This window comes from Anopheles merus, chromosome 2L, assembly GCF_017562075.2.
Source record: "Anopheles merus strain MAF chromosome 2L, AmerM5.1, whole genome shotgun sequence".
In the NCBI taxonomy this organism is placed as follows: Eukaryota; Metazoa; Arthropoda; class Insecta; order Diptera; family Culicidae; genus Anopheles; species Anopheles merus.
Window position 1 is genome coordinate 5,229,089 of NC_054083.1, and position 15,446 is coordinate 5,244,534.

General features: G+C 37.3%; 3 protein-coding genes and 1 long non-coding RNA gene across 5 annotated transcripts; all 4 read right to left on the bottom strand.

Annotated features, from left to right (window-relative positions):
* Nucleotides 1-5,382: 5,382 nt before the first annotated feature.
* LOC121593697 (N-acetylglucosamine-6-sulfatase-like) lies at nt 5,383-7,553 on the bottom strand. 2 transcript variants are annotated; one of them, XM_041916289.1, is made up of 7 exons: nt 7,422-7,553; nt 7,300-7,359; nt 6,888-7,226; nt 6,627-6,801; nt 6,349-6,549; nt 5,859-6,286; nt 5,383-5,779 (listed from the first exon to the last, which is right to left on the bottom strand). In XM_041916289.1, exons 1-7 carry the CDS (start codon nt 7,551-7,553, stop codon nt 5,630-5,632), a joined length of 1,485 nt encoding a protein of 494 aa, XP_041772223.1. In that variant the 3' UTR covers nt 5,383-5,629. The 2 variants fall into 2 exon arrangements, with proteins under 2 accessions (XP_041772223.1, XP_041772222.1); XM_041916288.1 differs by having other exon boundaries at nt 6,609-6,801.
* On the bottom strand, nt 7,549-7,979 carry LOC121593699. Its single transcript, XM_041916291.1, has 2 exons — nt 7,772-7,979; nt 7,549-7,699 (listed from the first exon to the last, which is right to left on the bottom strand). Exons 1-2 carry the CDS (start codon nt 7,834-7,836, stop codon nt 7,606-7,608), a joined length of 159 nt encoding a protein of 52 aa, XP_041772225.1. The 5' UTR covers nt 7,837-7,979; the 3' UTR covers nt 7,549-7,605.
* Nucleotides 7,980-8,131: 152 nt separating this feature from the next.
* LOC121593698 (iron-sulfur cluster co-chaperone protein HscB) lies at nt 8,132-9,203 on the bottom strand. The gene is made up of 2 exons (XM_041916290.1): nt 8,806-9,203; nt 8,132-8,726 (listed from the first exon to the last, which is right to left on the bottom strand). The coding sequence occupies exons 1-2, from the start codon at nt 8,977-8,979 to the stop codon at nt 8,223-8,225; spliced, it is 678 nt and encodes a 225-aa protein (XP_041772224.1). The 5' UTR covers nt 8,980-9,203; the 3' UTR covers nt 8,132-8,222.
* A 3,438-nt stretch (nt 9,204-12,641) lies between these two features.
* LOC121593588 lies at nt 12,642-13,625 on the bottom strand. Its single transcript, XR_006004804.1, has 2 exons — nt 13,453-13,625; nt 12,642-13,384 (listed from the first exon to the last, which is right to left on the bottom strand). It is a non-coding gene; the product is annotated as an uncharacterized LOC121593588 (long non-coding RNA).
* Between the last annotated feature and the right edge of the window lie 1,821 nt (nt 13,626-15,446).

The following is a 15,446-nucleotide window of genomic DNA, read 5'->3' on the forward strand; positions in this document are numbered from 1 at the left end:
AAAGTGGCAAAAATTTCTCGCATTTTGTCTATAGTAGTGTCTGTATTCATATCCGGTGTTATTTTTACTTCAGGCCATTTGCTGTACGCATCTACTAGAATAAGAAAATATGTACCCATAAATGGCCCAGCGTAATCCGCATGTACTCTTTCAAAAACTGATTGTGGACGCTTGAATATTTGAAATCTCTCCTAATGACTTACGAAAGACCACCTCAAATTCTTCTTTTAATTTTTTTATCACTTCTTGATTGGTATTAGAATGGGTGACAATTTGATTTACGTACGAGTTCCCCTTACTTAATAATTCGTTCCAATCAAATTTCAAATCTCGCATCCATGTTCTTCCTACAATAGGTCCTCTTTTCGACTCCACCACAAATAGTGTTAATTTTGTTTCAGCATTTTCCACTATAACACTAAATGTACCAATTTTTTTTATAGGTCATCCACAATAGCTTTTTAATTTTATATCTGATTCTCTAATAGGGATATTTTTAAACCATCTTTGTTTGTCGTTCATACTGATAATAGAAAACGGGGATCCTGAATCTACTTCAAATTGAATTTTAGTATTATTGACTTGTAGTGTTATGTATATTTTTGCGGTATGATTTGCATTGGTGTAAATTGTTGATCAAAATTGAGTTTACCTCTTCGTTCTCCTCGCTATCTTGATGTTGTTCGTCAATTAACCTCACACTTTTGCTTCTATTGTTCGTGCGACAGACGCGCTGCAAATGTCCAATTTTCCCGCACTTTTTGCAGACGGTTCTTTTGTGCTTGCAGACATATGCAAAATGTGATTCTCCGCATCTGTAACACTCGACGTTTTTCTTCGTTGTGTTGCTCACGATGTTAACTTCTTTCACTTCAGCACCTCTGCTATTCAGCACTTCAGCACTTCTGCTATTCAGCACTTCAGCTCCATCTCCGGCGGCTTCCATGGCTAAAGCAATTTGCTTAGCTTTTTCCAGTGTTAGATTCCTTTCTTCAATCAGCCGGTTGCGTATTCTTGGATTTCGTACACAAAAAACTAGCTGGTTCCTTAGCGCCTTTGTCAAACATTGCCCGAAATCACAATTAGCCGCCACTTTTTGCAAAGCCGTGATGAACTCCGTTATAGTTTCGCCTTCACTCTGAAGTTGTTGACGAAACTTCCATAGTTCCACCATTTCGAGGGGTTTCGGGTTGAACAGCTCATCCAAACACTTCACTATTTGTTCGTATGTTTTGTCTTCTGGTTCTTCCGGAGAAATATGATCAAACAATAAATTGTATGAATCAGCACCCATGTAATGCAGAAGCATGGCTTTTTTATTATTCGATTTAACCTCAAATACCGACATTGCTCCTTCGAAGCGTTTCACCCAGCGGGGCCATTGCATAAGCCCTTTGTTAAAAGGTTCCATACAAGGACCGTAAAGATATCAGGTCAAGTTATAAGCCCGTTTTGACAGCTAGGTCGAAGAATAATCGACGAAGAAAACTGACAGTAAGTTTTCCGCGTTTGGCGAACGCTTCAAGTTTTCGAAGGAAAATTTCCATTTTAAATCACGGGCTGTGTTCTAATAAACTAAAATATTCACCCAAATTGATCTCCACCAAATATTGACCATGCAAAACGTAAACAATCCATCAATACATGTACAAGCGGAAAACCATCTGTCAAAATCGGAGCCCAGGGGGGGGGATCGCCAAAAGCGCTATAACTACACCTCATTATACATTCCACCTCGGTTCCATATCGAATTTTGCCATTGTGGTGCGTTGTTCACTCTGTTCTGCTTTGTACCACTGCTTGTTGGTTTCTCTTCGATCATGACACTGTCTCCACTTATACCCGATTGTTTCAGCTCTTTAACTGCATAGTGCTAGCGTTCCAGGGTTCTCAGAATTTGTCATTCGTTGCCAATTGTTATAATTCGTGGAAGGAAGACACATGTGTTTCGTTCGCAGTTCAGACACAGAGTGCCGTTTATTCTCACTGACAGCTGTTTGCTATCCAACCAAGATCTATTAAGGAGAACAGGTCGATGCAAAGCCCGTTGCTAGGTTGCCATTTTCAGCTCGCTTTTGACAGTTTCATGAAAAAGTGTTTACAAACAAACGGCTAATAGTTAACGCGCAAAAGTGGACGAATTTATTATTAGGAAGGTTATATTGGTTAAATTTCTTGCGGTCAATCACTTCTGGAGAATAAAGGAGAAGTAATTGCAGTCTACTCTGTATTCAGAAACATTGATAACCTTTTTCATTGTTTGCCATTCCGTGACCACAAACCACTACCGTTTGCAACGGTCCTGCTGGAAAAACGAAATGTTTAACATGTTCAACTGGGTTAAAGAAGTCCTTTTTACTTTCAATTGAACACTGAGAGTAAAATGAAACATCCAATCGACACACACTGGTACAATATGCATACCGTCATTTACTTATAACCTGGCTACGAATGATAAATGAGATCCTTGGATTGTATCAGTCATGTAATATTCTAATTGGATTCCAATTCTTCAAATATTCTAACAGGAATTGAATGTGAAATGCTGAACAAAACTCCCATTCACTCCATAGCAACGTCCATCGCTAAACATAAACAATTTTCACTTTAACTGTCAAAATTTTCCCATGGCTTTCTGTCAATTTACTCTAAGCGCGTCGACCTGTTCTCTTTCAAGGACCTTGTATCCAACTATCAGTTTCTGTCGATGAACAGCTGTCAGACGTATATGACACAGTGAAACGACAAAACCATGTATTACTCAATAGCTTTCAGTAAAAAATGTAACTGCAGCAAACTTAGAAAATTTTCAGTGTATGATTCGTACACCATTTTACCATTCTTCTTTGGCACAACAACCGCTGTCGGTCAAGGCCTGCCAGTACCCACTAATGGAGTGAGCTTGGCTTTCATTGACTTATTGTTACCATAGCAGGATAGTCAGTCCCGTCAAACATTGCGAGGGTTGCAAGTGGTATCATCTGCTCGAAATCTTAAGATATTTTAAGAAATATTTAATAATTATTGACAAATTATTTTTTTGCTGTGTTGTTCGTCGAAAAGATCACTTTTCGATGTATTCTGGATTTTTGCAAAATAAAATCTCAAAATTTAGGTGTTTACGCCTAAGCTATAATTTGCAATGTTATACCTGCTCTTGGGGTGCTATAATTATAACTGCTAAAACTAGGAGTGAAAAAACTACTATGGCTCGCAAGCTCTTTAATGCGAGGGCTCTGGGGCGGTAAACTTGTATGGCGTGCGAGCCCTCGCGCGCCCTCGCAAATCGCTGTCAATTGCATGGCGGGGTCCTACGTATGGGGGCACGGTCTATTCGGAACTTGAACCCATGACGGGCATGTTGTTACGTCGTACGAGTTGACGACTGTACCACCAGACCGGCTCCAAAAATTTTTGACTAGTTCTCCGAAATCTCCCATGGTAGCAGTGGCGGATTTAACGGTACGCGGACTGAGCGGCCGCTGGGGGCCCCGTCAATTTAGAGGTCCCGTGGATGGTAATTCCAGCATATACAACAATGTGTACAGTAGTCTCATCGAGAACTTCTGTGCCCAATAGGGGCCCCATGGACGAAGAGACTCATACTTGGTGTATGGTATTTGGTGTCTAAAATGATATCGAGCTAGCCCTTTGGTTTTTTTTTATTGAATCGTTTCATAGACTTGAAAAAACGATAAAATATAATTCGTAATTCGTTGTTAGGCATTGTGTTAGATCGTCATCAAGAAGTTTGTCTAGGCGTTACACTGGACTCTAGTTTAAATTTCCGTTTACACGTTGACAACACTGTTAAAAAGGCATACAATACGCTAGGTTTTATCTTTCGACAATTCCGATTATGTAATCATGCCTTAAGCCTTATGTCGTTGTTTACTTGTCTTGTGCGCTCGTGGGTGAAGTACTGCTCAGTACTTTGGTTCCCAAATTGCACTACGATGATTAACACAATAGAGGCAATACAACGGAAGTTTACAAGACTTGCTTTAAAATGCGAACAATTCAGAGAACTCACAACCATCCCAAGTAATCGCTCACGTTACCTTCTGCTTGGCCTACAGACGCTCCAGCACCATGTTAAGGTAAACCAATGTGTATTTGTTGCTAAAAATTAAAAAAAAAAACAAATTTTACATTGTCTATCAGAGAAGAGCAACATCTACGTGCCTTCGAGACCTATTCGCTCTCGTAACTTGCTTGTTGGTGAGAGCAGGCGTGCTTTACTTGGATACAATGAATGGTCTTATCTCTTTGGTTTTAATCTAACGACCAACGCATTTAAAGAAAATGTTTTATTAATTTCCAATTTTGTCGACACCAGATAAAGGCAGATGTTAGGGGAATAAGTTAGGGATTAGGTGTTGAATCGCTAAATAAATAAATTAAATTACTAATATGGGAAAGTGGGGCAAAATGGGCACCTTCTATTTAAGCATTATTTCACTACAAAGACACTTTCCAATGCTCAAAATGTATTCATTAGAGTGTTCTATGAATATCATGTAAGTTTCATAACCCTTACATACCGATAACCAAGAAAAATGCAAAATAAGCTATAGTAGCATATTGATGTAATTTTTGCCACTTCGAAAATAAGCTTAAACCAGTGTCACAGGGATGCGTGGATGTTTTACAAGATATATTTTTATTTATATTTATTTATATGATATTTTCTATACAATTTTTCTGAAGAAAGCAAGGCGATTGAATGCGTATTTTACTAATATAACAAAGAATACAACAATGCTTCACGTGAGGCAAAATGGGCGGATACGCTTGGGGCAAAATGGGCAGATGCTTTTGACATACGGCGCTTTTTGAGGCTATGGTGATGTATTTGTCCCCACATTAATGGTAACAGACACGGCTAAAAAAGATTTGATTTTGTAGATTAGAAGTGTAAAAACTGTTTTAGTTTTGATAACATATTTTTGGAAGAATTTTAAACTAAACTATACAGCAAAAAAAAAAGATTGGAAGAGAATACATTTAACGAAATGTGCGCAAAAGCATAGACCCGACCCTCCAACAGGGGGCCTCAACTCCTTTTACCGCTTAGGCCCCCCGACACTCTAAATCCGCCTCTACATGGTAGACTAAAGTCTTTCCCCGAGTTACGCGAATAATGCTTTCCGGAGACATCCGGTAACTCGGATTTTTCCGTAAGCCGAATATCACGTTTTCCAGCCAAACTATACTTGATTAATAATGATTTTGGGTTGAATTTAGTTCATTTATGTAATTTATCACGTATTTGATGCAATTGATGTAGACAAATCGGTTATTCCTTTTTTTAATTGATTTAAAACTTTTGAAAAAAATGCAATTTTTTTTTCATCTAACAATTGATAGACAAAATTGTACTGATTTCACACATAAAAATGATTATTTTAGCTTTATTTTTGTTTGTCATACACATCACATTTAATTGATATATATTGTTTTGATTGTACAATCTAACCAACCGAGGCTATTTAGAGATTTTAAGAAAAAGAAAACATTTATGCGCTGATATGTGCCGACTATTTATGGTTGCGGTCAGTTGACTGTCCATGCGTGCTGCAATATTTAATAACAGTTCCTAGGCAACATTCAATTACATGATAGTAAATCAGTAAATAATATGACATGTATGACCCACACAGGCAGTGAGATTCTGTATTGCTAAGCTGTACTTTGCTCTAATTGAGGGAAGTATTTCGAAGCCGATGTTCTTCATTTGATACAGGTCATTGGCAATATTATAAGCTTCAACGAAATTCTGAAAGAACAAAATTAAATGATGTTCCATTGTGTTAATATTAACATCAATTGAAAAGGTACGCATTTTGCAATATTACCTGATTATCCTTGAATTCGCAGTAAATGAAATTCAAATCAGTAGCCAGATGGCGAACGCAATTGTAAGTATTATTCCAGGCGTCTTGGCAATGGCACGCAGCATCAACAGTGCACAACTGGAGTCTGTCTTGCGCTGCCCATGGACATTCGGGGTTATACGTTTCCAAGGATCCTTCTCCCCAGTATTCTACCAGTAGTTGTCTTTCAATTAACACATCTTCATCACTTTGCAGTGGCAACGGTTGGCCATCTAAGAAGGAAGGCAGTTCTAGATTAGCAAGCTGCAGGATCGTGGGCACGATGTCTAGCAATGCAACGGCTGACTTTTGGACTGCTTTCGGTTTGATTGTAGGTCCTCTTACGAATAAAGGTACCCTAATATCCGTCTCATAGGGTTGCCGTTTATCATAAGCTTGGGAGAATTGCCCTGCAATATTAATATTTATAATATTAAAGTTCATTCGCAATCGATCACAATAAAAACTATACCTAAATGAAAACCATTGTCGGAAGTATAAAAGATAAATGTTTTTTCCAATAATTTCTTTTCACGTAAAATGTTCACAATGTTCTCCACCATATTATCAACTGCCATCAGTGTTTGCCATCTTTTACGGTGAATCGTGTCCATCTCATCCAGGAACTTTAATGGTAATGTGGAAGGTTCCATAGTTAATAGCCAATGTTTTTCTAATTAAAGAAAGGTTAAAATAAACGAATGAGAATTTTTAATACGAACTGTCGGGTACCTGAACCATCGACATTACGTAATGGAGTGGAAGATATGTTGAAATTCGGCGTTTGTATTGCTTTAACATTGGGGAAAAGATCTTTGTGTCTGTCTGCTGATGTGAATGGGGCATGTGGAGCGGGAGGTGTAACCATCGCAAAAAAATGCCGATCTGCTCTTAAGTTCTTGAGGAAGTTTACCGTTTTAGTATCCTACAATAAAAATGTGTTAGTTTAGAGAAAATTAGTATCATTACCGAGATGAGTGTACGTATTAACACTCCTATATAACCCCTTACCAAGTAATCAGTAAAATATTCATTGGTATAAGTGGCCACTTCACCATTTTCAGTTACGGTAAAGTTGTAGTATCGCGAATTCCCATGTAAACCAAACCACTGAGACCATCCCGGTGGAATATTTGCTGAAAAATACTCGTTTAAATACTTCCCAGCGAAAAATGTATCATATCCAGCCTGAGATAACCAAACGGGAAGAGCCGCCGGTTCAATCGTTTCACGCCAAACACGTCCATAACAGCCGCCTGAACGAGAGTTGTTCTTTGTTTGGTGATTGTGAGCATATTTTCCTGTCAGAATTGAACTTCGTGACGGGCAACAAATCGGAGATGTTGTAAACTGCAATAAACGCATAGAAAGTACAGTGCATCTCATACCCACACACCACAGTAAGGAAAAGGCTATTGCTTACTGCATTGACAAAGGTCATTCCTTCGTTTGCGATGTGTTCAAGAGTTTTGGCCATTGGGGTCTGAAAATTAAATGCTCATATTGCGTTTATTCATCTTTTAATTTGTAATCGAAGATACCTACCATGCCATTAAGCATGATGTCTTGGTCATCAGTAACTATAACTAGGAAGTTGAATCCTGAATCGCTATTTACATCGGCACTTATCGAACCAAAACAGACAACAACCAATGAACAGTACGCAAATGTATACATTTTAAAACGCGGATTTATTCGTTTGTTACATTAATTAGGGGGTTGTAACTATTCAATGAGCCACCGATGGCATCAATTCCAGACCAACACATTCCTGTGCAAACCGCACACCCACGATGAACAGTGATGCACTTTTAACCAGAGCCCTGTAAAGTAAAAAAAAATGATAATAGACACATGTTAATGAGTGTCAAATGCACGCTTGCATAAATGCTTACCATTTGTATTCATCGTTATATATGTTTTTGAAGAATCCAACGAATCCTGAAGATGTCTGCACCATTTTTGTGTTCCTCACACGGTCCTTTTGCTTTCGTAAACTTACAGAATAATTAGTTACGTTTTCTCTGTAAATTTCCTGTAAGCGCGTGGTGATTGCTGCGATTATTTTCGATGTTTTCCCCCCTAGAATAACTGAAGCTGTCAAAAAGCATCAAAATATTGCTGCATGGGTAATTTTAATTGAACATCATTTTTGCTGCATGGACTATTCTATAGGCTAATGAGAGAGCGTAGCACCGCAGAATTTACATTACAGAATATTACAAATTTTTCAGAGCAACAAAAAAACACATAAATTGCAACAAATATGAAAGTGGTTTATTCCATCCAACACACTATTAAACATGACGCGTGTCGCAGTTACACGTTGCATATTATAATAGATGTTTACGGCTTTAGATTAAGATGTAAAAGCTTTTCTTTTACGGTCCTTTCAATGTTGTTCATATATTTTAAACGTATGATAACTTCCTTAGCGCCATCCAAATCATGGGCTTTAAAGTGTTGGACTAGCTTTGAATTCAGATGTTCTATATTTACAGATACATTTGAAGCTATAGTTTTTAGTTCATCGGCAGTTTCTGCATCCTCCACTGATTCATTTAAATCCATCATTGTTAAGAGAAATTCTTTATCAAGTGATGTATTATCTTCAGATATAGATACTCCATTAAGCGTTAGTAAATATTTGCCCCTCTCAATGGACTTAGAAAGTGTTTTGAACGCTTTGTTAACTAAAGAGCTCCATTCTAATGCAATTGCCTTTTCATGCTCTGATTTCTGAGCAAACTTGTCTGGATGTATCATACTTTGGATATGGCGATAGTTTTGTACGAGTTTCAAAGTGTCTATGTTGAACTCTTTCTTCAGTTTCAATAGTTCGAAGTAGTCCTAAAATTGTGCATAAATCAGATTAATAACAAATCCACACTATTTGGTTCAACAGTATTGTCTTCAAAAATTGAGTTACTTCTTTTTCAGCCGACTCTCGTAACACACCGCACGAAGCACAAAAAAACGTATTGTTAATATCTGAACTGCTACATTTCCAGCATTGTTTTCCGGCAGCAGACTTCGATCTGCAACGAAGGGTTGTCAAGTGCAACCATTTTTCCGTTCCACGTTTTAAATGAGTCCGCAACATCGCAATTTCCTACAGTACTGAAGCACAGCTTAAATATGAGAATTTAGAAGCTCCCTATGAATAATTTTGAATCATACGAAAGAAAATTATTCTGCTCAGATGTAGGTTCACACAACGTAAATAAACAAATCTGTATTGACAAATTAGTTCGAAGTCCAGTCATGACTTTTCCCTGCACTTATACAAACATCCGTTAAGGCAGCGCTCTGGCAGCAATCGAACAAAAAATCAGACTTGATATATAACATTACCAAGGTGGATTAAAAACATCAGGTGGTGGAATCTTCAGCATTTTGACAATTCATCACTTGACGTAAAACCAAGATCCTTGAAAGAGAACAGGTCGAAGCGCTTAGAGTAAATTGAAAGAAAGCCATGGGAAAATTTTGACAGTTAAAGTCAACATTGTTTATGTTTAGCGATGGACGTTGCTATGGAGTGAATGAGAGTTTTGTTCAGCATTTTACATTCAATTTCTGGTAGAATATTTGAAGAATTAGAATCCAATTAGAATATTACATGACTGATACAATCCAAGGATCTCATTTATCATTCGTAGCCGGGTTATAAGTAAATGACGGTATGCATATTGTACCAGTGTGTGTCGATTGGATGTTTCATTTTACTCTCAGTGTTCAATTGAAAGTAAAAAGGACTTCTTTAACCCAGTTGAACATGTTAAACATTTCGTTTTTCCAGCAGGACCGTTGCAAACGGTAGTGGTTTGTGGTCACCGAATGGCAAACAATGAAAAAGGTTATCAATGTTTCTGAATACAGAGTAGACTGCAATTACTTCTCCTTTCTTGTCCAGAAGTGATTGACCGCAAGAAATTTAACCAATATAACCTTCCTAACAATAAATTCGTCCACTTTTGCGCGTTAACTATTAGCCGTTTGTTTGTAAACACTTTTTCATGAAACTGTCAAAAGCGAGCTGAAAATGGCAACCTAGCAACGGGCTTTGCATCGACCTGTTCTCCTTAATAGATCTTGCGTAAACCCACCGACAAACCGACGTGACACTTCGAACAAAATGAACTTCAAAAATTGTCTCCTTATTTCAAATGAAAATGCGTTAAACACTAGCGCCATCTCTGTAATGATTCGCTTACTACACTGACACAGAAAAGAAACTGCTAAATCACCTTTTTGTTTTTCTTCGCTAATTCAATGCGTATTGTTTTATGTACATCTCACATCTTTTACATTGATTTTGGAAACTTATAAAATGATTTTCCTGGGTGTTTTGTCCAATAATTCTCACAAAATCTTTCCTCACACTTCCTTCGCAATTTGTATTTAGAAAAGTTGTTTACATCGAAGCAGCAGTGAACAGAGCTTACTTTGACAGAAGTGATCGTCTCACTCAAAGTGTATGAAGACCAGGTGGTCTCGTCCCAAATGACAATCCAGCCTACTCTCACTATGGCGAGCTCAATGACAGCTGCTTCAACCCATACTGAGAGGCTATCATCGTTTCCTCCTGCGTACTGAGCAAGCTTGTTTTTTCCCCTCGCTAAGGCGAGATGATTTTGTTTGTATGGTGAGCAAATCTATCGCCGATGATTGCTCTAATGAGATGATCAAGCAACAGCCGCTCACATGATGAAATCATGATGAGGTCGGATTTTGGAGTGAGTAAAAATATCTTCCCCACATCGAGCCGCCATTGTGTTGTGGTTTTAGGAGAACATTGGATCATCTACGAATTTTTTACATTTGTAAAACGTGCAATAATTGCTCGCGGTCTACATTTCTCAATTCTTTTGTTGAAAGAGCATATCAAATATCCCAAATCAGTTAAAATATAGTGAAATGTTGTATCAGACACACCCCAAGTAGCCTTAAGAAACTCTATTTGATTATTAACAGTTTTTTAAAGCTTTTAAAAATCAAATAGAGTTTCTTAAGAGAATATGACATTGGACAGCGTTACATCATAACGACGTATTCCGTTACACTCGTTTTTATCAATTCGGGTTAATATAACACACAGTGTTTTTCAAATTTTATCTACACCATTTCCAATTTATTCAATATTCAGAAAATCATTTTTTCATTCTTATGTATGTAATAATGCGTTTTTTTTACACCAAACCATTTTATTTATTAACTGTTTGAAAACTATGTGTTTTCTTTTATTCCTCTATTTGAATCTGCGGTGATAATAAAAAAATAATTTAAAAATAAAAAAATAAAATTTCATATGTTCAAATAATATATGTGAAGAGTTTGATAAAGTGTATGCAATATTTGCAAATGAGAAAAAATTTCATAAAAATTTATATTTTCTTGGGAAAAATAACATGCTCTTGATGACGATAATTTTTGAGACATACTGTACATGGTCACGTACATGGCGCCTCCATTTCTTATGTCAAAAAGTTCGTCAAGCTTCGTGTGTGTAGCTTTTGTGTAGATGGCAACAAAACCAAGCGTCTGCGACAATTTCTATCAACTAATGTTTAATTTGTGTGTCATCATGATTTTATAACAGGTCAGTGTATCGATATTACCATTATCTTCACACGAGCTACATAAGTTTTATATTCCGCAGCATATTGGATTTGGATAGCGTTTGGACATCAAGTTTTTCGTCCACGGCTGCAGCTGACCTCCATGCTAATATAATGGAAGAAACCCATGGAATGAAAGAAACTTATGTGATAAAGTGACAATATGCAGTGACAAAACGATGAAATGTCGAATAAAAGTATTTGTGGTGAATTTATGCATTTATTCCAAGAAATATTAACACCTTCTGTTGTAACTTAACGAAGATCTAGAAAATGCATATAGAATGAGAAAGAGCAATACAGCCATCTCTGTCGATTTGTTCGTTGAGTTTGATATTTTTCGTTAAAAATACCGGCAAAATTTTAATTTTTAACGAAGCATTGACGAAGCCAGGAAAGCGTTACGCAGTGTTGTAAGCCCTAAAATTACTGCTGTATGGAAAGCTAAAAGTAATACTTTTAGGCATACTTTTAACGGTTTCTTAACGGGATTGTGCTACTTGGGACGATGCTTTGAAGAAAACGTGAGGGCAAACATGGGAAGATGATGAACATCTTCCCGTACCAATAATTGATTCGCAGCCTATAGGTAAGTGTAAAATACCCAACAAAGTGCTGTTGTCAATATAAAAAAGTTTTAAAATTGCAGAGGATGATTCGTCTCCATCACAGGCATCAACAAAACATGAAGTAGCGTTTGACGATGAAGAAGATACCCAGTTGTGCGATGACCATTAACGTTGAAAATCAAGAGAAATATTACATGGATTGAAAATACCTAGAGATGATACGCATCGAGTCGAATTTAAAACGGAAAATAATGGTCCACAAAAGCCATCTAATATTACATGAAAGGCCATGTTTTGGATATTTTTGATTGTTAGCAATGGCGGATTAAGACGAATGGAGGCCCTAAGCGGTCACACGAAAGTAGAGGCTTGATTGAAGCGTCTAGCAGGGGATTGTATTAAATGTCCTAACCAGAGAAGGATTGAGTAGCAATTTAACTTGTGAGCGGGTCATAGGTGCCTTTTTGGGGCCCCTGGCCGACACTGATGTTCGACACTTAAACAACTGAATTCGATGGAACACATTAAAACTGAAGGAAATACACATCTAATCAATTACTTCAAAAATAGTATAATTGTATTGATTCGTAATATATTTTGTAGTTCTGACCTGCATGCACAATTCTAAAACATTCCTATGAATCACAGAAAGGCCTAAAACCTAAAGGCCTGCCTAATAAACTTGAAAAAAAAACACCCGGCAAAGAACCCTATAAAAGCTAAATAAAATCACGTGCTTTTTATGGTTTGTAGTGTAAATAGAGTGACAGAGCCGGCTGGCCACATGTACATAACATGTGCTGTTTTGCAGTGTTCTTACATCCTGCGTCATTTGCAAATTCATCCCTGCTTAGAGAGCGTACACTCCTTTTCCACTGCTAGTCACATTGGAATTGCTTCAGTCATAATTTGTACTTGGAGGATTTATACATTCCGTTTTCACAAATTTTCTCCAAATCCTTTTTCTTTGTCTAGCCTGGATCCTAAATCAGCAGCTACCATTAAAAAAGAATCAAATTTAGTTTCCGCAATTAACGAAAACAAAATTCATTACTTGCACTCTCCATCGTTTGCTCTTCACCATCCCTTGTTGTTTCTTGAACACCTAGAAATCATCAAAGGCAACACGATATCATCGTCAATATTTTCACTTGTACGTGGATCTATTTCTGCTTCAAGATTCGATGCGTCTACTGGTGCCCTTTAAACGTCCTAGATTTCGAAGCCTTCAATGGTTTACATGTTTAATAGAGCTGTTCTGACTTGATGTACTGCGGATCAAATCCAACCATGGCAGTACAACAAGTCAACAGATAAACTGAATAGAAAGGAAGAGTCAGAGTGTACTAGGGATGTAACGGTAGAAAAAGCGAAAGAGGGGAATACCTTTTTTTCGCCATGACTACCATGACGATGATTGCACTGATTTTCCCCTTACTTTTTTCTCACAGCACGCTGCTCAAAGTGAGATCGCTTTCGTCTGAAAAGCGGAACGGAAAGCGACTTGCATCATATGTCAACTCGATTTTCCGTGCTGAAATTGTCATCCGGGGTCCCATACAAATTGACAACTAATTTCGGAATCAAAAAAAGCTCCTTTTGACAGAATGGGTGAAATGAATTTCCATAGGAACGGTTCGCTTTGTTCTTAGTAAAACATACGTAGTACACATTGGTGTCCTCATCGACGACATTATTTTGATCCAAAAATGGATTTGGAGATTTGGTTTAGTTTACAATAAGAAATATTTTAAGTGCTTTTTAAAGTATTTAAGTGCAAATAACGAAGATTCTAAGATTGTTTGTGCATTAGGCAAGTCGTCGGAAAGCTTGTTTGAGGAAATGTTTTCACCCATGCTGTGACGTTCAACTTTTACTATAAAAAACAGGCTATGAGATCACCTGATCTTCATACACTTTGGTCTCACTGGTAAATGACAGTACTTTCGTGTGAGACACTTTTGTAACGCCAGTGTCACGTCGGTTTGTCGGTGGTTAAACCACCAGGATTCAAAATTTGTTTACATTTCTTTAATTTGTTCGTATAATTTATCAACCCCATTTTTTCTATTAAATATTGTTTAAAAATATATTTTAGGCTTTCAGAGTTAGATTTAAACATTAAAACATAGATTTAAGTTTGTTATTTCATGTTATTCCATGAATTTATTCTATAATTCATTGTGTTTTCGACATTTTTAAGGATCAAAACTAAGAAATCATTTAGTTTTTCTATTTGAACATTTACTATTCATTATTTACGAGCCGCTTGGATAATTAACGTGAGATTAGAACTCTTACTCACAAGATTTTACACTTCATGCCTAAACAAATCATCAAATCTTTTGTTAATATATCTCATTTTTCTATACCCCCCTCCAGTCCGATTTTAATACCGGAGCCACCAGTATTGTTAGGCCGCAAATACACGACGCGCGTTTCCGCGGGCGCGTTCAAACGCGTATAACAGTTCCGCAGAGATATCCAGCAAGAGCATCTCTGCGTTTCCGCGGTAGCGCGTTCGAATGACATTTCATTTCTATGGCTGGATTGTTATACGCGTTTCCGCGGGCGCGGAAACGCGCGTCGTGTATTTGCGGCCTTATCCCTACCAGCATTAAACGGCTTTGAAGGCATTCAGAAGGCATTTAAGGCCTTAGTCGCCTTAGAAGGCGAATTAAGATTTCAACCGAAACTTTCAAGGCTGTAACGGGTTCTTTTCGAAATATTTCAACTTTTTGATTCAACAAGAACAGATAGCTTGCCGCCATCTTCGCTTGTATATATACTGGTTTTGCACCCTTACTAATGTAACTGCCAAATAGAGCAGTGACAACGCTTTTGGTTCCGAAACGAGAAAGCGTGGGTTCAAATCCTGATTTTTTATGATCTTTTTTCTGTGCTTATTTCTTTTTATATTAATATTTTCTTGCTATAATGAATATAAACAAACTTTTTGTGAAGCAAAATGAAAATAATACCTTTTTAAAAAACATAATAATTACTCTATCTTCACCCATCATTATCAGGATGCGAGAAATATGCATCTCATTTCTCATTTTATTAGATTTATCGAAATGAGTTTGATATATTAACACCTTTCAACGGGCTGGTCTTTAACAACCGAATAATGCAGACCATCATTAATAAAGTGAAATAGCTCAGAGCTTAACGCAAGAGAACATAACACGTAAATCGTGCTATCGAATCTCACGCTCGTATCTGACAACACTACAACAGTGCAGTGTTGAAGACACTTGTAAGGTTTTCTTTTGACAGTTGCAATTTCAAATTTCAAATTGAAAGCGAAATTTTTCATTGACATATTTCAAAGGCATTTAATTACTGCTAAATGCACTGCTGATCGCCTTCAATTCGCC